The sequence below is a fragment of the Chionomys nivalis genome, chromosome 1 (assembly GCF_950005125.1).
Source record: "Chionomys nivalis chromosome 1, mChiNiv1.1, whole genome shotgun sequence".
NCBI lineage: Eukaryota > Metazoa > Chordata > Mammalia > Rodentia > Cricetidae > Chionomys > Chionomys nivalis.
Window position 1 is genome coordinate 128012653 of NC_080086.1, and position 27037 is coordinate 128039689.

At 44.4% G+C, this 27037-nt stretch overlaps 1 protein-coding gene across 3 annotated transcripts in view; it reads right to left on the reverse strand.

Annotated features, from left to right (window-relative positions):
- Crim1 (cysteine rich transmembrane BMP regulator 1) overlaps positions 1 to 27037 on the reverse strand; it is a 178656-nt gene that overhangs the window by 64596 nt on the left and 87023 nt on the right. For 2 of the 3 annotated variants that reach the window (XM_057775638.1, XM_057775630.1), the window contains 2 exons: positions 9389 to 9510; positions 201 to 383 (listed from right to left, as the gene is read on the reverse strand). In XM_057775638.1, the coding sequence (XP_057631621.1) occupies positions 201 to 383; positions 9389 to 9510 (305 nt within the window). The remainder of the gene's footprint in view (positions 1 to 200; positions 384 to 9388; positions 9511 to 27037) is intronic. The other variant, XM_057775644.1, reaches the window with a different exon arrangement.

The following is a 27037-nucleotide window of genomic DNA, read 5'->3' on the forward strand; positions in this document are numbered from 1 at the left end:
GGAAATCACGTGTCAACTTGTAGAACCTGTGACCACTGACTGAGCCCCAAATGGAGCTTTCCTTGGGGAAGTATTTCCACATACCCTACTAGGCACTATCAACACTCTAAAGGACAGACAATGGTGCCATTACGAGGGGACTTCACATTGCTCTGAATGAGATCAGTTTTGAAATGAAAGCTCTGAAGCCTTCGGCCTACCTTCGCACACGGGGCAGCACTCCCCTTCAGGCACGTAGTATCTCTCGCAGTTCAGCTCCCCACACTGAGCGGTGAAGCAGATGGAGACACCCCCTTGGCACCGACAGAACCGACAGTTGTCCATTCGGAACATGTCTCCATCGTAATACTCCACGCTGTTGAATATGCAGGCTGGCTTTGTTTCTACAGGGTCAAAACAAACAAGGCATGTGGAAGGGGGCATATATCATGGGGCCCCACCCACGGATAAAGAAATAACACATAACTAAGGGATGCTAAGGGGGGAGAAATAATCCTACCTGGGTTCTACAGTGCCAAGTGGTCAGCTCTGAACTCAAACACATAAAACAGCCCTACGTAGACTGAGTAGGTTGTGTTATATATTTAGGCACACATGCACGCTTCCCCCCACACCCAAACGAGGTCATGATTTCAAGAGGAGCAAGGTGGGAGGGGAGACACATAGGAGGGAGCTGAAGGAAGAACGGAAAGGGAGGAAATGAGGCAAACATATTTTAATAAAAGAAACTCAACTAAACAAGGCACATTGGAGGTCATGTTTGAGTGGTGTCTTTGTGTGTTTTGAAACAGCCTCTAGAAAGTTCGGTCAGCAGGAAGTTATGATTTGATGGAAATGTACTAAACTGAATTTAACTCTCACAGAGGGACTAGCACACAGTAAAAACAAAACCCACAGTTATGCCGTCCACACAAGGAACTGAAATACCCCTTGGCAAGACCTATACCGACTTTTCCCACCCCAACACAGGTAGCCATCCACCAAGACCATGCCACTCACTTGATGTGAGACTGTATTTTACTTTGCTAAGTAATTCTCTGTCTTTGAACAAGGATCCTGTTTTCACACTGGCTTTTGTTTTCACTTCCAAAGATTTAGTTAGGTCCATTCTCTCCTAAGCTCTTTGTTTCCCTCCTGGGATAATAACCTGTAATTATTAGTGCTTGGCTGGTAACATCATTACTTCATCTAATCTCAATACAAAGGTACGATGCAGGGATTATCGTGGGGTTAGAAGTAAGGGGACTCTAGTTAATTTGTCTCAAAAATACACATTGAGCAAATGGCAGAAAGAAAAACCAGAGCCTTCCAACTGAAAGCTTCCGTTCTACATTTCATCTCAGGGTTATTTCAGCTAAGGAATTAACAGCTTCATATTCAAAACGCTCAGTATGAGACCAATGAGTTTTTTGGCTCATCTGAATTTGAATACTAATTCCAGACAGACAAAAGACAGCACCAGAAAATAAAACTCCAGATCAGTATCTCTCCCGAATCAAGACAAACATTCTCAAAGATGTCAAAGAGGTCAAACACCGTGACTAAAAGGTATTTATTACATGATACCAAGTTCAATTATTCAAAAATAAGTTAGTTTTAATAATATGTGTTAACTGAGTCGAGGACAATAACTATAGCATTTTCTTATGATACGGAACGGACATCTAAAGGAACCCAAAACTCTTCCATTATACGATCACTTAGCAATAAAGGACTAGGGGAGACCTTCACTAACTTGATAAATAGCATTGTCATACTTGGAATATGAAGTGTATTCTCAGCCCCACCATCACCCAAAGACTGTGGACTGAAGTATACATAGCTTATAAGGACATGGACTTTATCAATGGGTTGATACATTAAGTTCATAGCTGAATGGGCTATAAGTGGGGCCTTGCTGGAGGAACTTGGGCATGTCCTTAAAGGGTGTATCTTGTCCTGGGAACCTTCCTTCCTCTCTCTCTCTCTCTGCTCTTTGGCTACCATGTCCTTTTTGTCATGATGCTACTGTTTTGCCATAGCCCCAAGACCAAAAGGGCTGGAACAGACAACAATGAACCTGGAACCACGAGCCCAAATAAACCTTTCTTTATAAGATGCAATTCTTAAGTATTTTTTAAATCACAGTGGAAAAATAGCTAATACAAGAGTATATAAGGACTCAGCTAACATCACACTAAGCAATGTTGAAAATTTCCCCCAAGACCAAAAAAAAAAAAAAAAAAGACAATGATGTCTGTTCTTAGAACATCAGTTTAACATTATAATGGGAGTTCTAGCCAAGACAATTAGGGAAAGGAAATAAGTAAAAGGCATCCAGAGTGGAAAGGAAGAAATAAGCCTATCTCTAGAAGCACAAGACATGATCTTGAATATTAAAGAATATTAAAAAAATTACCGAGAATCCAGCAGATATTATAAACAACTTTAGTAAAGTTACAGAGTAGAAGCTGCAATATGAGAAAATTGGATTTCTATACACTCGGAAAATAAAGTTTAAAAAAATCCCATTTCACAACAGAATCAGAAAGAATAAAATACTTACAAAATATTTAAATACAAAACTTACACTCTGGTCAATCACACACTGTTTTAATAAATTAAAAAGTTCTAGATAAATAGACACAGACTGAAAAAACAATAAATATTGTTAAAATGAAAATATTCCCTAGGTTAATCTAATACTCAGTGCAACCCCAATCAAAATCCTAGCTCATTCTTTAGTCTAAACTGACACTCTGGTCATAACAGAAATATAAGGAATTAAGAATTGATAAAATAATCTTTAAAAGCAAAGTTAGAGGTTTCACACTCGATTTCCAAACGTGACCCAAGGCTAGTGTGACTGAGACAGTGAGGTGCTGGTGTAAGGACAAGACACGATGCCTGCAGTACGTAGAATTCTGAAATAAACTATCAGCAGGAACAACCTTGACAATAGTGCCAGGATGATTTGGTGAAATGAAGGAAAAACACGATGCAGAGACAACTCAACAGCCACATGCTCAAGAATGGAGACCAATCGCCTACATCTTTGCCCATCTCAACCACTAGCAATGTACCAGATGAGTTTCTATGGCAATGAGTACTCTTTCCAGACTTCAAAATCATGTCAACCGCGAAGGGTCACCAGCCCACTTCAGCTGTGGCAGACTTTGCCCTTCTCCCCGATTCCATCTGCCTTTCTAAAACCATTAGACTACATTTCTAGCCCCCAAGGTCTATTCCCTTATTTGGCCACTTCCTCCTTCTGAGGCTGCCTACCAAAGTTAGGCAATCAGAAGCCCCCTTTGATTCACCTAATTAACATGCCCAATTAACATTAAACACCTCATCCTATCACAGAGTGTCCTCCTTTACTTTCACAAACCACCATTTGCCTAGGTGCCAGCTCTGTCTCCTCTCTACCCAGAGGCAGTTCTTTGCCCCTCTGGACAAATACCCCTGCCCCCCTTTCCTTATTCCCTTCCCCTTCTCCCTCATCCTCTATCTCCTTTAGCATTGCATCCTAGCCCATTCTAACACAGACCTCTCCTTTCCCTCTTAAAATCACACCTACAAGGTCATTTGCTGCTGCTTTTCTGCCCGAGTCCGAAAGCAGCCACTTTAACTTTTCTTCCCTGCTTAATAAAGGATCCCTCTGAGTGAAAACAGGTGTTTGGGTGTGGTTTGTGCCTAATCCGGGTTCAGGAGGCAGCCCCTGCTGGGTGAGGGTCCCTTTTAATATCCATTCAGACTTAAAAAAATAAGTCAACCAGTATTAATTATTTAGCTTCGTTACTTAACCACATTTACCATAGGGGTAAAACCACAAATCTCAGTGCAGGGTTTGAAAAAGGAAGGGATGAAGCCATGGTCATGCACAAAGCTGCTGCCAGACTTGTTTTCAGGGTGAGGTGTGTAGAAGCTTTTATGAAAGAGATTTGATTAACAGAAGGACGGGGGCAGTCAATCAGCTAAGCACAGACAGGGATGAGGGCATGGGAGTCAAGCTTAAGAGAGATGGAGAGTCTCCAAACTTATAGTCCAGAAAACAACCTTCCAGGTAAGCCTTGCTGGGCTAAAACAAAGCGCTGGGCAGTGGTGGCACATGCTTTTAATTCCAGCAATTGGGTGGCGGAGGGAGGCGGATCTCTGTGAGTTCAAAGTCAGCCTGGTTTACAGAACAAGTTCCAAGACAGCAAGGGCTACACAGAGAAATGCCTATCTCAAAAAACCAAAACAAAGCAGCAAAATGAAGTCTTGATGTTGAAATTAATTAGTAAGAACTTTCCAAACAAGTGCATCATGAAAAAGCTACTGGTGGCCTTGGAGAGCAATGCCAAGCTACTTCTTCGCCTGATGATGATGGACATGAACCTTAGAGTGATGAAGAGCTGGCCACTCCCCTCTACTGGAACAGAAACAGTACCAAGGTGGACTTTGCACTTTTCAGTACGAAAGTGTCTTTCAGTGACTGTTTCAAGCACTTTGTGTGGACAACTTATGTTTCTACATTCGGTGAACTTCTCTTCCACCTAACATTCTACAATTCTGAAAGAGAGAGTCGTAATATGGACTGCTGGAGAACTCGAGTTCTGACTGGTGAGCGGTATCCAAAGGAAATGTTGAAACACAGAACGTCATTGCAAATGTGAGAACAGAGGAACACTCCCAACCCTGCCTAGGTCTACTGTTGCTGAACGTTTTCTTAAACCTCTTAGTTGAGGGTGGCTTCTACATTGTCACTGGTCTTCTATCACTGCGGGGTGACCTGCATAGGAAGTCAATGACACGGAACAGGAGGTCACAGGAGTGACAGCAGTGTGAGCAGGGGGGCAATGGGACAACTGCTCCGTTTCCTCCTAACTGAAGTAATTAGACGGATCGGACTGAAAGACCGGGATAAAGGCTTCCAAGTACCTGAAAGGGAAATGAACCTTTTCTACTGGACGCCTGCACGTACACCAGAGATGCCAAGGAGACAGGAATTCAGAACGAGGGAAAAGGGACAACACTACACACTGCAGAAAGTCCTCATGAGCACTAGCTTACTAAAGCTCCGGAGGAAAAACAGGAGCGCTCAATAAACAAACCCAAATGAGCCCTTCCTTCAAACTGCTGGATTCTCTCCATTTCTACATTGGAAGACACTCAGAGCTTGGGCCATCCAGACAGGGGTTCTTCCTGCATGTCCTTAGGAAGGAACAGCTTTCTTATCTACACACTCCAGGTTGGGTTTGTAGGCCAACTTCTTACATGATGAGAACGCTGATTTTGAGTGTGTCTTTCATGTGAGTAACTTTACTTCAGATATCCCGGTCCTGATGAAGGCCCTTAACCAACGCCATGCATTTAAACTCTGTCCTTTAAGACTGCTGAGAGAGACAGCAGCCCCACAGGGACTGGCAGAGGTCTTGAATGGTACAAGAACAGGCTAAAAATACAAACCACACTGCATCCTGCTGCCTTCCTATGAATTTAGTCCATACCTACCTTATACTGCTCTGGGTTAATCCTAGGCACACAAGTGACCCTCTTCTGTCTCCCCCAACCTCCACCACTCTTGGCATGCCTGGGAAGAGCAAGGCTCTCTTCCTTTTGTTCTGGTAACTGATTCTTAGACTGTTGAACGTGGACTGACCTTAAGTTATACCCAGTCTTGCTCACTGCGCTCAGTATTAAATATTATAAGGTTGAAACTATTTCTGGAAGTTTCAGCTGGTATGTTTCCAATACCATAATACCACAGCCAAATTCACTGACATACCTAAGTCATTCTGGAAGTGTCCCCTGTCGATGATGTCATTCAAACCAAATATTCTATTCATCTAGGTGCCTGGAGTATACACTGGGAATCTGTGTGTCTAAGTATGGCTGCTAATCACTTCTACCTTCTACAGCTGGTGTCTCAACAACCAGAGCCTATGGACTGAGAGGTGGGACATGCATAAGGTGGCAGGGAAGATAAGGGCACAATGAAGCAGACGGCATGTTTAGCTGTGAGGTGGGAAGGCAGTTCCAACTCACTGCTGATAATGCATCTGCCTGGGAGCCGGGGCAGATACAGTTGTTTCTTGAAGGAGGTGGCTGACTGTTCACCACTCAATCCTATCACTTGTTCCCGTGGTGTCTGACGTCACCTCTCAAGCCTTACTCTCGGCTTGCACCAGAGAAGCCCAACCTGTGCTACGGTCAGCCACAGTCAGCTCCTCCTTCTACCAACACAAGGCCAAACCAGGTTTATGGAGAAAGTCCTCCAACCTAGTCATCTGGCCTAGCGCACTCAGGAGCTCTCAAATTCATTTCAGAATTTACATCATAAACTTTAAAATTTTACCTCTTCATTTTAATGTATATCTTGAAAAAGTAACGTGAGCCCCGTGGTCAGCACAGGAGCCGAGTCCTGCTGGGGGAATCTCTGCTTCTACTCTGAGGCTTGTCATGTGAACAGTTAACCTAACCTTCCTCAACTGGGGTCTTCCTTTGCGTGCAACTGGGGACTTCTCGGACCACGAGACAGTGATCCAGTCACCGAGGTCCAGCTGTGCACATCTGCCCTTTCACCAAGTGTCAGGAGTATCTTGCTTTTATCCGGAGCCTGGCAACAGGGTACTGGCATCTGTGTCTGTGCTGTTGAGGTGACTGAACCTATGACATATTGTTCAGCGCTGTCTTTTTAATTATTTCCATGTGAGAAAGAAGCTGCCATTAGGGACTGTGTGCTGCTCTGTCCAGTGGGTCTTTTTGCCTCTACAAATAAGAACGGTGTACCTGAGTCTACATGCTCTTACATTTTAATGACGGGAAGCTGGGGGTGGGGTGGGCAGGCATGATGTTTAACTGTGACAACTGCATGGACTACAAAGACACCTGTAAGCCTGCACACTTGTGTGTGCTCTGTTTAATTTCTGCTAACAAACTTATGGCTATTCTTTTCTTTTTCTAATTAATATTTAACCATTATGTTATTAAACCTGATCTCAGGGTACAGCAGCCCCAAAGTCTTGTGGATAAGCAAGTTCCCCTCTCTCCCTTCTGTTTCCCTCCCTCTACCTGGTTCTCCTTCCTCCATCCCTCTGTCCTTTCCTTGCCCCCTCCAAAACACACACACACACACACACACACACACACACACACACACGCGTGCGCAACTGCATACAGAGAGATAGATAAAAAGAGAGACACAGAGACTGACAGAAAAAGAGACTGTGGTATAAATCACATAAATACACATGGATATATAAATACGTGTACCTGCCAAAATAAATAAGATACAGAAAAAATAGATTATCCTTAAAAATATCCTTTAGTACTGATTATAACTGTCATAGAATTATAGCTACTGTCTAGTCTTCTACAACTGAATGGTAATAGAATACAAGAGAATCTGGAGCAGGACAAGAAACAAGGAAGGTTGACACAAAAAATCTGTGGGGAGAGGAAGCAACCGCAGGAAACACAGCAACTCTCTCTCGTTGTCAGATGATCAGTCCTATTATTAAGGCTGGGGTTCTAGAAGATGTGTCTATAAGCAAGGGCACGCCATGAAGACTGATATCAGGGTTGCTGAAAAGGTACAGTCAATGATCTGATAGACAGAGAGGTGTGATGCTTGGTTCTCTAGAAGCAAGGAGCCAAGGGCAGAGAAATGGAGCAAATATTCTCATGCAGGTGTTCTTTGCAGAAGACAAAGTGACTTCAGATGAAGGTATAGGACAATGAAACCTGGGCTACCCCTCTGAGGTGACCCCTTTGAGCTGGCATGTTAACGGTCACTTCCGAAGGGCACAAAGATGGTTACCAAACAGGTCGTTCACTTGCTAAATCAAGAAAGTCTGGGGAGCCCCAACAACATCCACAGATGTGTGATGAGACAGACAGATTGCCCGTTCAGTCTGTCTGTCTCTACAGAATGAACAAGAGATAGTCGTGTCAGAGGCGCATCCGCGGGGCTGCACGCCCCGGGATGAAGGAGTGACGAGCTCTGCCCCGAGCGGCACAAAAGTTAACAGCACAAGCTAAGCATTCACAGAGAACATCACCTGCCATAAATCAGGCTGCAGCTCGGCCAGAAGGAAGAGGTCTGCTTGTCCACTGGCTCGGGATTAACAGACAAAACCACTGGCTGGGTGCTAACAGGACTGATGGGAAGCACTTCAAAGAGATTTAAGCACACGGAACTTTCCCCGCGCCTTCCCTTGTATTCTATTTATAAAGTCTGTATGTGAGGATGCTTACTCTAGCCTTACTGTCTCCACCACCAACACCCAGAGCGGTGTTCTGAGAGTGTGGGCAGAATGTGAACACACAGAATAATAAAGACTATTAACACTTGATGCATAATTACTGTTACTTGCTTCATTCTAGAGTCATAGAACTGAGTCCCACGGTGACCACGAGCCTTCCCTGGTTACACAGCAAGAAGGATCAACCAACCCTCATCTGGCATCATTTTGCCTGAGGTTTTTCCTAATTACCCAGCTACGCTACTAGTGTTTTTTTTCAGTGCAAATCAAAGCAACAAAACACAGGGCCACGTGACTGGAAAATACAAGGTCACAATTCAAGTATGATTCAACTTTAGCAGGACTTCTTTGTGGGAGGAGGGACCTGAGAGCAGGAAGGGGACATCCCAAAGCTTGGGTTCTCACAGGTGGTAGTCACTGCCAGTTTCTGTGTGTGCAATGGTATGCTTGTTTAACTGTCTCATCTTTCATCCATGCATGGACAGTGGTCGTGGCCTATGCAACTACTTTTTTTTTCCCTGAAAATTCCACTAGAGAAGCATGACTCAGGTTTTCTGCTCTCCTAGCATCTCAATTTAATGAACATCAAGCTGCCAAATACCAAGCTGTCATGTGAAGGGTAAAGGTAAGAGGCAGGTTCTGCTCAAGGAACTTATGAGACGTGAGTCCTTTTCTCTGAAGCCAGGAAGGTCAGGTGTAAAACTGGCCAATGCTAATCCCAGTGATCTAAGATACTCTCTAACTAGAGACACCCCGGGCTGGAAGAATGAGGTCTTTTCTATTTCTAATTGTGTTAGCTCCCACGTATTTTCAGTGAGAATATCTTCTGACAGCAATGGGCACAGGTCACTGGAGAACAGAAAGTATGTAACAGGCTACAGTCCCCTCTCTTTCCCCCTGAAATCCCCAAACTGACCTTTTGCCACATCCTATCATATGGCCTGCTACCAAAACTGTGAGGTTTTCTGTGACAGTGTGATGCTTCCCTCCCTAACTTTCTCAGCTGTACAGTGACTAAGCAAGTCCCCTCTCGGAGTGACCCTCAGCACGTCCCTAAGTACGCTCTCTGCTCTAACTGGCAGAACGAGCTAGGCTGGCCCTCCCTCCTCCTCCTGCTGCACAAATGAACACTCTCTGAGAACAAGAGAAACCCCACGTACCATTAACACATTCAAAGACATCACAGCACTTTCCGGGTGTCCCATCTCCACGAGAGACTATGCGGGGAGTAGATCCCACCTCACAAACGGGAAAACCACATAAGCCAGAGAGACACTCGCATCTGAAACCAAAGAAAAGGGAAGGAAAACCCCATGAATAAATAAAAACACAGACGTTGGGAGACCCCCAAAGTGACAAGTACCTGGGCTACATGTACAACCTGGTTGTCTGGTACAGTGAAGGAATGTGGGGAGGGCTGTATGAGCAGTCAGCCACCCAAACAACTACCGCTCATGTCCTACCTAGACAGCCCCACTTTAACCCTGCCCATCTCGGGAGACACATTTCACCTCATTTCTTAGCTCCCCATGTTGGTACTCACAGTAACATTTTCAGATGATGCGGGGCCATTTCTACACATGCTCATTGTGTTGGTCAGGGATGCTAACAGTGAATGAGTGGTCCCTCCGTTAAGTAGCCCCAGACTACAGCCTTGTTTCCAGAGATGGGTAGGCATTCTCTATAGGGTTTGATCTCTCCCCGCCCCATAATTAAATTATTGGCTTTCCAGTCATTCCTTGTCAGTACGATCATCTCTAGGAACACAGTCATCTTGAGCAATATTTAATTTATGTTAGTGTGCCATACATAGAACAGACTGAAATCTGAAGTTTCTACACACAGCAGGGCATGAGGTTTAGGCAAACAAACTTTGTTGACAGTTGTCCTTAAAGTAGAAAGTTTTAATTTCTTAGATTCTGAGCTACCACATGTGAATGCATCTCCGCATGCAGGGATGAGATATTTTATGAGCTATAAATTCTGGTCGCTCTTGACTTTAATTTTGTCGTGAAATTTGCAGGAGCCGATAAGCAGAGGTAAGTGAAGAGAACAGAGGAGAGACCAAACTGGCTTCTCAGAGGCAATGAAATAAGACACTGGGAAAGAGATGCTCGGGCAGCTGGGTACCAGCATACACTTGTAGTAACGGGAAGTAGCTGCTAGCCTCTGGTCCTGAGGACTCCGCTGGGATCAGACTATGGGTCACATAATGAAAGAGTGATGGAGTAAGATGCCAGCCTGAGAGGAGAAAATAAAGGCATCCTTAAGAGAAAGATGCTGGAAGGAAATGTGTGGGTTCTCATTTAAAGTGGAAGTTTGTTCTGATCAGGGGAGGGGCCATTCACATCAAGAATTATTAACAGATTCATTAATTCTGTTGTTCCCCCTTTCTTGCTGAAGTGATTGGTTTGATCTATTGTTTGAAACTTCAATAAATTACAAATATGCTTACAGTCCTCAAGTATCTCAATAATCAGGCCCAGAATTTCAATGACATTTTCAATTAGCCAGGGAACTAAAAAATGTAAATGACGTTAAAGTTTGCACCAAAGACCATTATAAGCCACTGGAAAGATGTGAATGAAACCTGCCCCCACCACTTCTCTTTTGGTTCTTCCCCGCATGATGACAGTTAGATTCCTGGGAGAGCGGGAATGAAAACCACATTAAGGTTTTACTACAATCATATTTCTGCCCACCATTTAAGATAAATGCCTGCTTGTTTGGTGTGCAGAGTTTTGGATTCCTGCAGGACAACTCCCTTCTAGGGCTGTGTACTGTGAGCTGGTCTTTAAGCATTGAGTGTCTCGCCACTAGAGTTTTAGGCATGCAGTCAAACCACTACAATCGTACAGCTTGGTGTATTGCTTACATTACTGCACGTGACACATCCTAGTGTCTGACAGCACCCCATAGGAATAGCTGTTTCTACCACTTCTCCTAGAATCTAGAATCACATCCTGCCTGCTCATGTGTTACAATCATTCTTAAACGCCAGGCAGCACACGTACGCCCAAGAAGTACGCTCTTCGGCTGTTGTTCTTCAACACTTGTGCGCTCTTTCTGTCCAAACACACTGTCCACTTCTCTGCTAGACTCGCTGCTGCTGAACTCTGGGAAATCACATCACACCAAAAATCATTGTAACATTGCCCTGTATCTGCCACATTCCCCAATGTTCCAATGCCACTATTATTATCCTCAGAGACCCATGTCGGCACCAAAACTCTCCAAAGTGCTTAGTAACCCACTTAGAAAAGGAAGGACCCTTCCCTCCTCCCAGGTTTACTACCGAGCCTAAATGGTTGACTGGCAAAGAAGCATGATGTCGGCAGACTGGTGCATTCTTGGTTCCTGGTCCTCTTACCTACCCTGCCTCCCTACCTAATGCCATCCGTCCCTTGACTTCGACAGATTCCTCTGAACCTAAAATCAACACTTCAATGGATGACCTGAGGATGGAACCAGAAAAGGTGAACATCCGGGTGAAGGCCTGCTACATCTTATCATCTGTTAGGCTTCCGTTGTACAAATACACTTATATTTTGTTTTATTTTGGTAGGCTGAAAATAGCCCAATAGCAATTTCATACAGTTTAACACAATTTCCACAGACCGTCTATTGACAGGTCTTCTTCCTTGTTCATTCGGTAACGAATGCAGACCCCTTGTTGACCTACCCTATACAGATGGCTATATCCCTACTCTCCGTGCTTTCCACTGGAGCCTAAGCACACAGACTGTACTTTGTCCTCGCTACCTCCCTTCTTTTCATTTTTTTTATCCCCCCACCCCCGCCAGTCTTCCTTCCCTCCTACCCCATTCCTGGGTAAGAGCAAGCAAGGCAAAAGAGAAAACAGATGGATTAAGAAACTAACAGGAGACAGATGCTTAGGGAGGCTGATGTCATCACTCACCCCTCCCCAGTTTCCTGAGCTGTTTGCCCTCACTCCAGCCACGCCACACCCAGCCCACAGCTTTGTTCCTGCACTCACTTCCACAGCCAAAAGTCTTCTCCTCATTCCACTTATCAGTGTCTCGGGGTAGCACTCATCACCCAGAGGGCCACATACCTTTCCTTCCAACTCTCTCCCCCATCATTTCCCTTAAACAGTGCTCGCTCCCTGCTCCTGCTCTGGGCAGACACTTGCTCTACTGTTCACTCCTGCTGCCTCCTGAGCATCCTGTTCTAGCCCCCGGGTCCGGCCGCAAACACCTGAACACACGCGTCTGGAGCCCTTCTCTCCCTCTGTTTGGGTCACATGCTCTTTTTGCGCCTCTTATGTAGAGCTAGTATAGAAAAGGAGACAGGGTTGGAAATAAAAAAAGGATGGATGCTATTAGCTAGTTTAACAAATCAGATGCAACAGCAAGGGAAAACCAGGCAGAGACCCTGGTTGTTCAACTCAACTAGTCCCCTTCAGACAGAGCGGTGTGAGGATACTCTGAGCAGCAAGCCTCTGCCCTAGGAGATGGAAGTCATCACACAGCACGTACCCCTTCTAAAATACAGACTCCTGCTCACTGCTCTTCTATTTGCGAGGCTGTGCAGTCACTGCTGCTGCCTTTTTCTTTACCCCAGACAGAAATCCTGCACCATACAGCAGCCTTTCCCCGGCTTCTCCCGACTCTGGCCCTGGCAACTACAAATATAAGTTAGACCTCTGTGTACTTGACTGCTTTATGCAGTTCATATAAATGGAATCATAAAAGAAGAGAATTAAGGACATTGGATTTTTTTTTTTTTTTAGCTTCAAAGAAGCACTAATCTGTACCTGCAATTTGCCAGGGTAGCAGAGAATCCTCTAATGCCATCCTCGATATTAAGATAGTAATCAATCAAAACATCCTGTTAATAAATTTCTGCATAATGTAATCACAGCTGCGGTCAGGTGGGACTTGGTTAAGAGGGCCCTGCTCTCCTCTTCCCAGAGTAGGTAATGGATTCATTCAGTTTAGTGGGCATCCTGAGGGCCTATGAGCAATGGTGAACAGAACTGAGACATCACATACACCCCTAGAGGGCACTCACTTCCTTAGGAGGCTCACATTGCTGGGTAGCTGGCTAAAAAGCAGAGTACACATTTCCTCTTCACCTGTATGTCTTTTGCTTCGGGGACTATATACACAGTCCGAGGCAGTGCGGAAGCTTCCAGACATAGCTTACTGGGTGTGTGCAAGCTTGGCCTCTGCCTATCTTGTAGCTTCCATGCTCCACCGGAGGCTCTGCACATTCACACTCTGGCATGAATGCCAGTCTTCCGTTCACTGAATGCAACAGCCAGTCCCACAGATGCCCACTCATGCCTGCTTCTCCTTTGGCCCCTGATGAAGACCCCAGAGCCCTTAAGACCACACACCCAAAAGGCTTTCTCCGGAATTAATTTTCTGTCTTCTGACTTTTAACAATATACAGGCAGGGCCCCTGACTCTTGTAGTGTACCTGCTTATTCTACTAAATCAAAATCATACTGATTCTCCCATGTGTTTCTCTAGCAAAGAAAGGGATATCTTATAAAAGAAGACAATATGCAACAAATACAACCAACAAAAATCTGGAGCCAGCATTTTCTTTATTAGAGCTTGGAGCATGTACTGTCTTTCTAAAATATTATTATTTTTAACATTTACTTAGTGCATGCGTACATGCGTGTATATGTGTGTCTGTGTGTGTGTGTGTGTGTGTGTGTCTGTGTTGTACATCATATCTGGAAATGGGAGAAGAACTTTTGAAAGTCAGTTCCCCCATCCTTCTTGGGGGTTCTGGTGACTGAATGAAGGTTGCTAGGTTCAGTGGCAAGCACCTTTTATGTGTGGCATCATCTTGTTGGCCTCACATTGTTCTTTATACATGACGAATGGGGAACTTAGAGGTGAGGCTTCCCAGATCAGAATGTGAGACAGATGATGGAATCTGCTTACAGAACAGGTTCTGGGGAACTTCCCTTGAGGACCAGTCAGAGGAGGAACTTCAGAACCCGCAAGACACGTGCTCTCCAGGAACCACCTTCTAGGACCTTTGGGCCTACATGTGCAGGGGCTGGGTCACCATGGTGTAAATTTTCTTCCCACTTGAGAAGACCAAGTCTGTCTTAACATTTTAATGAGGATTGTAATCGTCAGTGTATGCTGTCAATCATTCACAAAGGCTCCTCCTGTTATTTACTTAACTGTCCCCACCGGAAAAATGTGAAAACATTAGCAACCCACTCTAATCCTTGGATGTTTGGTTTGCTCACCCATAAAGTAAGACGCATGCTCAGAAAGTATTCTTCTAAATTTGAAACCCCATGATCCTACCACCACCATTACCGGCCCCATCGATGTGACCACCCGATCCAGGACTTTTCTACTGCATCTTACCGGCTGATACCCAGTCACGTCACCTCTGCATCTGACTGCTTCTCTTCCTTCTTGCTCTCCTTGAATCCCAACCTTCAGACCTGGCTCACTATGTCCCATGACCTCACTTTCCTCATAATTTTATCTGAGAGGCAGGTAACAGTTGTATATTTATTTGTATATATAGTATATATATAATATATACAAATAAATATAATATATAGATATATATTTCACGAAAAGAAACAGCATGCTAAATGTTGGGGTTCTGTTATCATAGAGCAGATTTGGGACCTGACTTGAAACTAGGCTAAAGAATCGATGTGTGTTTTTCTGTTTACCAGAATGAAGAGAGAAACTTCAAAAGACAATAAATAAGAGGGATGACCATTGAACCTGGGGAAAGGGGTCTCTGACACCCACACAGCCCTCTTGAAAAGCATAGGAGTGTCTCAAAAATGTGCCCTGTGGTGGGCGCTGGCTGGCACACAGACAGCAAACATTATCCTAACATCCCTCCATAGGAACATCTCTCCATAGGAACATCTCTCCATAGGAACATTCTTCCATAGGAACATCCCTCCATAGGAACATCCCTCCATAGGAACATCTCTCCAGAGGAAGACACGGGAGACTGCACGCCATAGACATCCCATCTTTCCCAACACAGACACTTATCCTTCGATCCATGTCCTTTGGGAAAAACAAGTCCAAATTGTGGAGTATTCTAGAAAACAGTTCATCCAATAGTGGCTTTATTCCACATCTGAAACACCTGCCTGAGTCCTGGAATGTGGAAACATCCCCTGTCCACAACCAAAGGCAGTGGGTTTCCCTTGGTCAGGGAACAGGGAAAGGAATTATTTGAGTACTTATAAAGTACAGGTACTAAGTACTCTCTGCTAAGGCTGTAAAGGCTGTTAATGAAATAGTTTGTCAAGAATGGAAAAGATGCCACATAAAACACAATGCTCTTCCATTAAAAGCAGCTTCATCATTAATGAAATTTAAAGCTCTACCGTTCTGCGGTTTCAGGAATATGTATATTTAAAACATGACTGTAAATAAAAACATCCCAAAGAAGGAGATTTAACATGGAACGGTCCAATTACCACTTTGGAAAATGGTTAGCTAGCTCCCTATGGGAGTGCCTCAAGCTTGAATTTCCCTCCTGTCTCTCCCTAGGAGATTTACCGCTCCCTGGAGAACTACTGACCCTACTTCACCCTCCCTCCAGCTAATCCCGGTATGAGCTCCTTGACTCTTCATCACTAGTCACAGCCAGCCGTGGAGGATCTGTCCCTGCTGTCTATCAGTGGTCCCTCCCCAGGACAGGGAGCTGCTCCAGCCTAACACGTAACTGCACATTCCTTATGACTCTGACCTCCGAGGAGGAGGGAGCAACCGAGCTTTCTGTGAGTGTTATGCTCTGCTTGTTTGTCTAGGAGGAAGAATGGATGGACGTGCTCTCAAGCACGGGAGATATAAACCCAAGACAATTAAATAACTAGGACAGCTTCCCAATTCCTGGATCTCAAGAGACAATTATGACTTCCTTCTCAAAGATACCAGACGCCTAGGAAGCAGAAGGTGTGGAGCTGAAGGAAAATGGAACACACTTTAGGAATATACAAGCTTTAAGTAGACATTGTTCCCAGACCCCCACGGTAAGTCAGTATGGCGAGGATAAAGCAACAATGCTTTCTACAAACTACTGCCCTGATGTGACTTTCTAATGAAGTCCAGGGGCAGGCTCCGATCTTGGCAGGAGCCAGACCAGAGGCAGGCTACAACTGAAAATATTCCTTGGCCCTTGTTGAAAATGTTAGGGCGAGGATCCCATAGGCATTCCCAACCACCTTGTCAAGCCCAGGTGTCTGACACTAAGATCCACTTCCTCAGATCTGAGAGAAGTCACTGGTGTATCCTTTCATGGGCTGGTAGGATAGGAGGGAGAGACGTATAGAAGACCATTCAAGATAAGGAAAAAAGAAGAGAAACTGGCATGTCACAGCCTTGAAAGGGGTTATGGACATGAGAATACGATTTTTTAAAAAATTATTTACTTTATGTGTGTAGGTGTATCTGAGTGTATGTCTATGCTGCCCACCATGTGCACGTAGGAGCTCACGGATGTCAGAAGAGGCCCCAGATCTCCTGAAACTTACACAGTTGCAAGCTGCCATGTGGGTACAGGGAATTGGATCTAGGTCCTCTGCAAGAACAGGAAGTGCTCTGCTGAGCCATCTCTCTGGGCTGGAGAATAAGTTTAAATGCAGCAATGTCGAGTATTTTCATCTCAAACCTGGGATCACCCATTGCATTAGAAATGGAGGCTCGGGAGCATGGAATCGGCTTGTCTACAAATATGTACTCAGTTTGTGTTTATTTACTAAGAATACACATGCAAGCAGGCATGCAGCTAGCCTGACGCTGGGGATGCCAGGAAGATTCAGTTTAGGGAGGTCGTGGATATGAGAGCACAGTGGGGTGCAGGCTGCTGAACTTCTGCCCTGGAATACAAGAAAAAGCACAAGCACGGACCGATGACACCTGAACAGATCAATGGCTGCACACACTGCCTCAGGCATCTAGAGTCAACTGTACCCAGGTTGGCACTGAAGCAGATGAGTGCAGACTTCCAACTGGATCTCAGCGAACAGTCAACTCCAAGCCTCTCATCCTTGTCATTGGTGTGAAGTGGCAGACGGTAGTCTCACATCCTCTGGAGAACATACGTGTGCCAGGGACTATCTGCACCAACCATCTATGCACCAACCTGTCTTCCAACAGGAGCTGAGGAGCCAATCTGGCCATCAACAAAAATTGCACCAAGTAAACCTTTTAATTTCTACCTGGCTCTCCCCTAACGATATCCTTCTGCCTCCAGCGAGACTAGGGACATCCACACTCATTTCGTCCACTGTGGTGGCTGGGAGGGAAGTCAGCAAGGCTTTTCCATTCACACAAACGTTTCCTCCCTGTAGCTCTGACTTTCACCCAAGACACAGAGGCTTCCAGGAAGGGACACTGGCTTAAAACAGTGTCATATTTGAGTTCTGGCTCCTGAGCAGTGATGTGACCATGGGAGTTTGGGCAGGTTATATAATCTATGTCTCAACTGAACCACATGGAAAATAGAGCTGGTTAAAGTTTCCATATGTCATATGACTGCCGTGTGGATTAAACGGACTGACGCATGAGAAACGTCTAGCACCGTGGCTGAAACATGAAAGCACTCAACACCTGTTCTCTTATTTATGTCATTTAGGAGGCTTCGGGGTGATGCAGAGGAAGCACTTTCAATGCTCTGACCTCTCACAGTCCCTGAAGATCCAGGGTCCCTGCTTCTGCCCCTGTCGCACGTAAGTAACTCAACCCTATCAATAAAGTCTTTGAAGTCACACAGCCCACCTGCACATGACAATAGGTCACTTTCCAAGTTCTCCACACTCACTATGTGAAGCTGTCCACTCCCATGATTTTGTCAGTTTCTCCTGAGCCTCAGCCTCCTTCTGACTGGCTCTCTTTAACACATGAGCCTCCTCCCTGCCTGCGGGCTCCAGTGGAACTCATTCTAGGCTAATCTTTCTAATATTTTTACATTTCCTGACCCCTTTCCCTCCTCCTGCATCGGGTCTTTCAGCAGGAACTCCTCAGTTACATCAGTCAGGGACAAGAAGCCTGGAAATCAGTGTGAGTCCAGAAGAAGAAGTAAGGACAGAGCAGAAAGCTCAGGATGCTTCCCTCTAAGAGGTACCACTCTTGTCCTGGGCAGAAACAAACACGTGTTCAGAAGAAGCTTGTCTTTTATGCAAAACAGGTCAGTTTAAAGATGCTGGCTATTACTATAAATGGGGCAAGGAATGTAGTCTCAAGAAATGAAACACTTCTCAGGGGTGAAATGGGTCCCAAGGATGCCTGTTGCAAACCGGGACTCCACCTAGTGAGCACCTTTGTGCCAAAGGCTGCTGGAGAGAGCACACTCCTTGCAGAAGCCATTCTGCCTGTGAGCCCAGCTCTTCGGTGATGTGCTAGAAGTATGGTGGCGGGTGTCTGGTGGCAGAGGCAGTGGGAGGAAGGCTGTGAGAAGTCCCGGATTGTGTAGAAGTCACCAAGTACGAGAGAGGGCATAGAAGGAAGACATTCTAGGTACAGAAGAACCTGGTGGGTTTACAAGAACAAGAAACAATCTACACAGCATATGTCAAGATGAGGACAGGGCATTATTATCAAGGGTTTGGCAGCCGATATGGAGGAGAGGCAGGCGAAGGCTGGATAACAAGGGATCTGCCTACTATTCTAAGAAGCATTGCTCCCTGGAAGAGGAAAGCAAAGAGAAATCTTAAACAAGCTATGTAGTCTGGCCATGGGGTAGCTATCTGAAGAGGGGGTCCATTCCATTTTTCTTAAGTCATGAAGATACATGAGATTAGTACAAATGTTTTCGGCTCCAAGACACATTTAAAAACTGAAAAGTCAAAGACTCTAATAGCCTAGAATGCCCTTTCGTCTTTCTCCATTACATGAACTCTGACTCATTCCCAAAGACTCAGCTCAAAAGTGAAATCTGACAGTTTTCCAAATAGGAATTAGTATCTCTTTGTCCCATAAGCTTCTCCTTATTTTGCACATTTCAACTTCTAAAACAAGCAACACTTAAAACTACAATGATTTATTTGCATTTGCCTCCCCATAAACTAAAGGCTCCTTGATCTCACGGACATTTATTCCTTCCAGGTACACGACGAACATTCCAAAAATTCGTTTCCTGAACAAGTCAAAACTATAGGATTTGGTGTGCCGGGGCTTGCCGCAGATTATCTACAGAATGGACGTAAGCTTTTATTTATCTGTGTTAGAAGGTGATGCGAGGGAAACACACAGGTGGGTCTTGGCCCTCAAAGGGTGCACAGGTTAGCCTAATCTTTCCTGCTTTATTTATGTTTTCAGTCACCCCTTTTCAAATGGAAAGTTATAGAAATAAACAACCACAAGTCATAAATAACACTGTGCATGCATCTGGTGGTTTGAGAAGGGGTTATACTCTATAAACTCAAACTGGCCTCAAATTTACGGTAATTCTTTTGTCTCACTTTCCAAGTCCTGGGATTATAGGCCTAAGCCACCGTGACCAGCATGCATAATTTTTATTACAGTATGTTACTAAAATTGCTATAGTTTTATTTATGAGTATCTTCTTGTGCCTTTATTATGGGTCTACATGCATAGAAGAAAACTGGATTTAGCCTCATGTGAAATTTCAGGCATCCATGAAGGCTCTGGAACAGGTTTGCCAAGGACAAGAAGGGACAAATGTAACTAATGACTTAGGCCAATATGCCTCCCCAATCCATACAAGGCCGGGAAAGGATAATGTGAAAAGCTTTTGCCTGCATGGTCTGTTCCCAACAGGCTAACTCAGAAAGGCCACGGGAATCCAGCCATCTCTGCCTCCAGGGTTCCAGCTCAGTTGTTCAGTGTCTACCAGGCAAACACGACCTCGAACCTCTACAAGCTTTCAAACACAGTGATGTTCCGCCACTACTTCTGGCCACCGCGAAGGGTGCCAAGTGGGTAAAATGTGCTCTATGAAATTCTAGGCTTCTTTTAGTCTTTCCCAGAGAGGTAATGTCTTACATTCGTTTGTTAGCTCCCTAAAAACTTCAAAAAGCTTTATTTCCCCCATAGAGTTGTTCAGAGTAGTTCTTTTATTTTCGGGATGATGGATGGACGGAGAAAGTCGTCAAGTTTAATATTATTCTTGCTGTGGATTCTCCATTTGGGCTTCACCAAAGGCTCCACAAGACTCACTTGTTCCCCTCAGTTGTAATGTCTGGACCACTTGGAACAAACATAAGCCAATGAGTGATGCGGCCTTGTTTGTTTTCAGGGTCAACACAAAAACAAAGACGAGGTCCTGGGTCAAGTTCATGGAGGAGCACATAGGGCACATAGCCCTGGTATAGGAAGTGTGAAGGCTCACATGGCTGAAGCACACGACTGACAAGCCAAGCGCCCTAGTGGGTAGATGCTTCATCTCTAATGGGTAAGGGCTTTAACTTCTAGGAAAGTGTATTTTCTTCAGTCTGGGAGCAGTCCAATAATAACATGGAATTCTTACAATTATTTTGTTTAAAAAAACATCAGAGTTTAATATAGACTCTGGCTTTTTAGTCATGAGTTGATTTGCTCTTTTGGACCAAAAATTACTATGACAGAGGGCAACAGAATCAATGTTCTTTCCTAAGCTGAGAAAGAAGAGCTTTAAATACATTTAAATATACTTGCAATCTTTTTCTTTTTTCTTTTGCATGTGTTTAAAAACAAGGAGAATGCTACTGACATAGCATGTGACGAGTCAGGAATGCTTTAAATGCACATGTTAATGCATGTTTTACATACTGTATAATTTACTCTCAAAAAGCAGCTGGAGGAATTATTTAAAGGGAATGACACTCCATACCTCAAAGAAGAACTGAATTTTTCTTTTTTTAAAAAGAGAAAGCTGTTTACCAACAGACTGATCTTAAAAAAATTATAGAAAGATAGCTCCATCTTTGTTGAGATGGGAGTATAAAACAGATGGACATGACAATTCATTATAAGACACTTAATTTGATAAAGGTTTCTTGGAACTGCACGTTCAGGGACAATTTCTACTGCAGCTTGAGTTGGCATGAGAAAAGCAACTTAATTACCCAGTACAACGTTAACAGCCATAAGGTCTCCAACAGATATGACCTGATGATCTGGGCTAACCAAGGCTGTTTCACAAAGGTCAAAGAAGAGATCTCTGAGTTCCAAGCATAAAAACAGAAGAGGTTCTAACTCCCCAGGAAGACCAGCTTTAATGTGTCTATCTGGGCGGAGTGGGTGTGCTCTGTTGATAGCCCCTGACCCAGCACTCCCACCCTAACACGAGGCTAAACACTCCAGAGAGTGGTCTCTGGAGATAAGAACTGTTTAGAAAAACTTTGAGAAGCTCAACTCACTCCCCCAGGGTCCAAACTTTAGCAGACAGAATGCTGAGTGACCCCAACACTCTGTCAGCTACAACTGCACTCAACAGTAAGCTAAATCGTCGTCATTTTCAGTAGGAAGTGAAGCATATTATTTAAGATTGGAACTAGGGCAAATAAGAGGACTCAACAGTAAGTATTCCCCATCATTTTCCATGTGAGGTCTCTTAGAGTTCTCCGGTTTCTTGGTCTAGGTGTAAAGGTGGCACCGGCCTGGACTCAGTTTTCTTTACGTGGTGGAAAACAAGTCTATAATGGGGCATTTCCCTTGAGGGCGGGCTACTGATGGTGTGCGCCTCTAACAGATGGCCTTCCAGAGACCCAAAGCCTTTTGCACCGTCACCGGTGATACTCAGAAAATGCCGAGCCCTTTCCTTTCACTAAGCACCATACCCTACGGCAAGCCCAGCGTTCTGTTCCCTGTCTTCCCTCAATGAGTCTCTGTTGAACTGTTTTAACAGATTTCAGCATTTTCGAATTGGTACACCTTGTTTTCACTCACTGCTGCTATGCGGTCAGATTAATTTTTATTAACTTACATGCTTCTGAGGAGAAGGAGCACCCTGCCAAGGATTCCATTCGGCTGGCCTCATCTGGGATGAGTCCACTTCAGGCTGCGAATTCTGGAACTCCAGAATGCTCCTTCTCCAAACGTCTTTATCGACTCCCAAACATAGTGTGTTAGCAATCACAAGAATTCTATTAGCATCTCACAACCAAGCACTAGCAATAATGGCTTTTCTCACAAGTGCAAAGAAATTGGGATTGCAGAGGTGGGGACACCTTAGACTTCTGAACGGAAGCAGCTGGGGGCAAATACATAGACCTGGTCTTAAGGAAAGGCATTTCAAGACCCTCCTTCTGGCCATGGCTGTGTTATCATATGTGGGTAGGTTATCATCTTTGCTTTAATCTAATTTCCCTTCCTGAAGTGTGGAACTGTTCTTTCTGACAGTACAGCATGGGGCTGGGAATCTGTCTTAGATATCAGTCGGTGTTTCAGAGGAAAAAAGTCAAACTGAGGCTCAAACGAGGGAGAAAAAAGAGCCCTTCACATAGAATATTTATTTTAAGTGATATAACGGGCTAATTACAAAATTAGTAACAGAGGACATAAAACTCTCCTAAAATATAATTGTCTCTCTCTCACACACACACACAACTAAATGTGAAACATAGAGGTATTAAGAACACACAGCTGAATGAAGGGTGACAGAGAGGAGAGATGAGTAGTTGGAAACTCAGTAGAAATGAGAAGGAAAACAATGTGCACATGGGTCCAGGGGGCAGCAGGCATCCATGCTCAGCACACATGGGGAGTATGTAAGGCACTGGGGACCGCACCCCCATACACACACTGGAGTTCTTCCCACAGCACACATACCAAGGCAGCTGACAGAGAAGGCCACATTCCATTGTCGAATAGCAATTTAATACAGTAAATCCTTATTTGTAGATTCAGCCTTTGGCCAGATGTCATCCACCCCCTTTCCTTAGGAACTGTCTCCTCATAGACGTCAAAATAAAATGTAGCTAGGAGTAATCAGTGAGCCATCTATCAAACACATAATCACCTACTTCACCTGCTTACTACACAGCTTTCTTTATCTAACCAGCGCCGACCACCAAGGCATGAAGAACTAGCCCAGTAGTCTGCATGTTTCGTTTTGCCTTTTCTAAGAAAATGCAAGGATAAAAAAGTAGCCATCTTTCTCCCATGACTTCACTGGACAGTCCCCTTCTCCTATCACCATGTGACTCTACTTATTTCTTCATTATCTTCCTGAGTCCTGGAATTTTGAGGGCTTTCTTTTCCTCTTGCTTTCCCTTAAGAAGTTCCTAACACAAACTTCTTGGGTTTCATCCGATTGGGAAGATTTGGGAAAGTCAAAAATCTCAGAGGTGGAAGCTACTTTTAAGATCACGCAACCCAGAATTTGGGAGGCAGAGGCAGTTGGATCTCTGAGTTCAAGGCCAGTCTGGTCGCTACAAGAGCTAGTTCCACGACAAGCACCAAAACTTGAACAAACAAACAAACAAAAATCACGCAACCCTTTCCTGCTTTCCATTTTGGCTCAGAGAGCAAGAAAGTGAGAAGTTTGCTCAATTCACACCGAGACAGACCCAGTTCATGTGACATACTGAGTATCCTCCAGCTACCACATGTGTCGTACACGGGTGGGCACACATGTGCTCACTGACAACAATCACAAAATAACGGTCGGGTCTCCTGAGTGCTTGGACAGGGGAAGGTATGGGCGCTGACAGTGACGTGTGGTCCACAGGGGACGGGGGACACCGCACCTGGTGGCTCACGCTCACCCAGGCACAGGTTGCTGCTGCTCTAGGCAGGGAGCTTCCAGTTCTACACATGTGGCCTGTGAGAACGGATCATGGGACAACTTCTCTGATCGGGTTGACCGGCAAGATTCAGCCTAATCCATTGATCTTAACTTCATTTCTCATGTGCTGAATATATCCCCCCCCCTTTTTTTGGTGAGAACAGGAGTCATATATTAACATTTTTGCCAAGATAATCTAAAATTTTTAATTACCTTAGAACTGAAAAAAATTAGAACTTATAAATTTTGAGCTAAAAATAAAAAGATTTTTGGATATAGCGTCTCAGAAATAAGAGATCGCAATGCTCTGGATCTTGGTTCTGGAAGAGAGTCAGGCCCTTTGGTCAAGAAAGAAGCAGGAGCCAAAAGGGAGCTTGGGAACCTGGCTTTTGCAGCACACACAACCCAAGACAAGGCTATTTTAAGTTTCTGGATATCATAAACAATGACTTAATTTATTTTGAACTCAAAATAACTGGCTTGGATTTTTTTCTCAATAACTTTTAAGAAAACATATTTATAGACAGAAATTGATAACATAATGTTTCAGAAAGAAGAGTTTATGACGACTCTCATTAAATTTAGAATGAGTGACTATCATTCATCTTCTCAATAAATATACAAAAATATCAGAAGGCATGGAATGTTCTAAATAGCAATTCAGTTAACTTCCAGTAAGGTGCAGTGGAATCACTGTCCCAAATTTTAACAGTTTAATGTCCTGTTAACTGAAAAATGATATTGGCAAAGTGAAAGCTCTATGAAAGAAGGCATAGACACTGGAGCAGTTATTGTGCCCTTAGAGTAGGAAAACACACAGACAACAGAGAGCGACCTGGAAGCTATCTCGACAGACATCCAGCTGGGCTAAGGGTTAGGTTGGCAGTGGAACACGGACTCATACTGTGTGTGCATCTCAGGTACATCCAGCCTCCAGATACAGCAGGTAGATCCATTTCTCTCAGACAAGATGACTAGTGACGGAATTTTTCTATGTCACATCCTTTAAAGACTGCTTTTTGTTTTAAACGTGGACCTAGTTTTGGGAAATAGTCGTTTTGGCGTCCCCTCCCCAAACACCTCAATGACATTTTCTGTTCTCTGAGCTTTTCTCGCTCAGTACTTCTTAAGGAGAGAAGATCTGAGTTACAGTAACCGAAACGAGGTTTACAGCTGAGGTCGTACTTAGAGGCCTTGAACACGTGTCTGCGCTGAGACGGACCGTCAAGAGGTAGGGGCAAAGTGCTGAGGACGTAGTGAGTTTAACTATAAAGCTACCTGAATTTCAGAAGACCCAGATGGTCAGAGCCAAAAGCACACTAGTTTTTAGAACAGGGTCACTCACCTGCAGGATTTCAGCAACTTTCTTTAACCAGAAAGTCAGATCTAAAGGTCACCTATTTTTGTTAAATGCATACTGTAGTGGATTAAAAATGGCCAGACATTCTTTGATGCTTCTTCCATCAAAAGGAAGACTCTACTCTGCTACTCTTTGGGTAAGGGCTTATTCTGTGACCTGCTTCCACAAACACAAAGTGGCAGGAGCAGGGATGGCCACATCTGGGTCTCTAGAGATGCTTGCTGTGACACCTCCTCCTCCTAGCACACGGGAAGCAGTTCAGCATGGAAGAGCAGACACAAGTTGTTCTTCAAGTCATGCCAGCGGGGTTCCCGAAACATAACCGGCACCCAGACCTACATGCCGAGAACTGCTTAGCCAGCACCAAGAACGGAGAAACACAGAAGGTCTTTTGCTTTCTGTACTGTTCATGGGGATGGCAATGCAAAACTGAAATACATATCTGTCGCTAATTTGCACTTTACTGATACAGACATAAGCTCACATCGCTGACTTATCATTCTGTTTTAACAACAACAAGAAAACATCACAAACACTACAGAAGAAGGAGCACAGGGATTTCGAAGATCCTGATTCAAAGACAGACTGGTCCTGCCCCTCATGCCAAGGAGCAGCTGTGGTTTTACACAAGCCAGTCATTCTCTAGACTTCCATTTTTTAGACTGTAAATTCCATATGGTGATAGAGATGATAAAATGAGCAAAGGGTTGGTAATGATCAAGGTATGTGACACAGTTTAAGCTATGTCTGTTACTGCTGGCCCCACACTGTTTAAGGACAGCTTTCCCAGCTCTACAAAGACAGCATTTGCATCGATGTACACAACACATTGGTTGTTTTGTTGCAAATCCCCTGTGCACGACAGCATCTGTACAGGCACACACCGTGCACACACTCACGGACACAATAAGTACAAAGGGTCACAGCCGTATAGGACATTCTGTTTCTCCTTCCATTACTGTGTGGTGGTGTTCAGACCCTGATTAAGGCCCCAGATGCGAATTCTTAACTTTTTCTGTCTTCTCTTATAAAGTATGATAAGTTAGCTGCTGAAATCACGGAGTGGAAACAACAGAAAAGGGCTAAAAGGATTCAGTGTGCCTGCAACTCTGTACCAGGTTGCAGAGGACTGATCCTCGGTCAATGGTTAATTCTTTCACATGTGCGCATGATAGACATCTACTGCCCTCAGGATCCACGCGAAGAGAGCAGAAACTGAAGACTCTGGGTCCTAAAGAGAAAGCCAGGATTGCAAGAGGCCAGGGCAGGCCGGGAAAGAAGTGTGTGTCAGTGGCAAAAGTGTTATCCAGGTGTGGTAAAGACACCCAGAGAGCGGAGTCCTTCCTTTGTAAGACCTCACTTGTGTTTGATGAATCAGTGGAATAAAAGCAGGCCATTGGGGAGGAGACTCACAAGCTGAGCAGGAGCTCACACAGAAATGGGCGGCTGGGGGCCTGAGTCAACAGCTTTGCTAGGAAGAGCTGGAGGGTCTTTATGAGAGGAGAGCAAAGCCATGAGAGAAGTGGTTACTCTCAGTGAAAAGCAAACTTTTACTGCTGGACTTTCAGCTATTTTACCCTTCTCTGCCCTAAAAGACTCTCCAGCCCGAATTCTCTAACAACTGGGTTTGCTCTAAGTTCTTAGCCAAGGTCTTTACAAGCAGGTGAGAAAGTCAAACAATCATGAATGGATTTTATATATTCCATCCTGGTTTCTGTCGTGCTGGAAACATGTTTTTCTC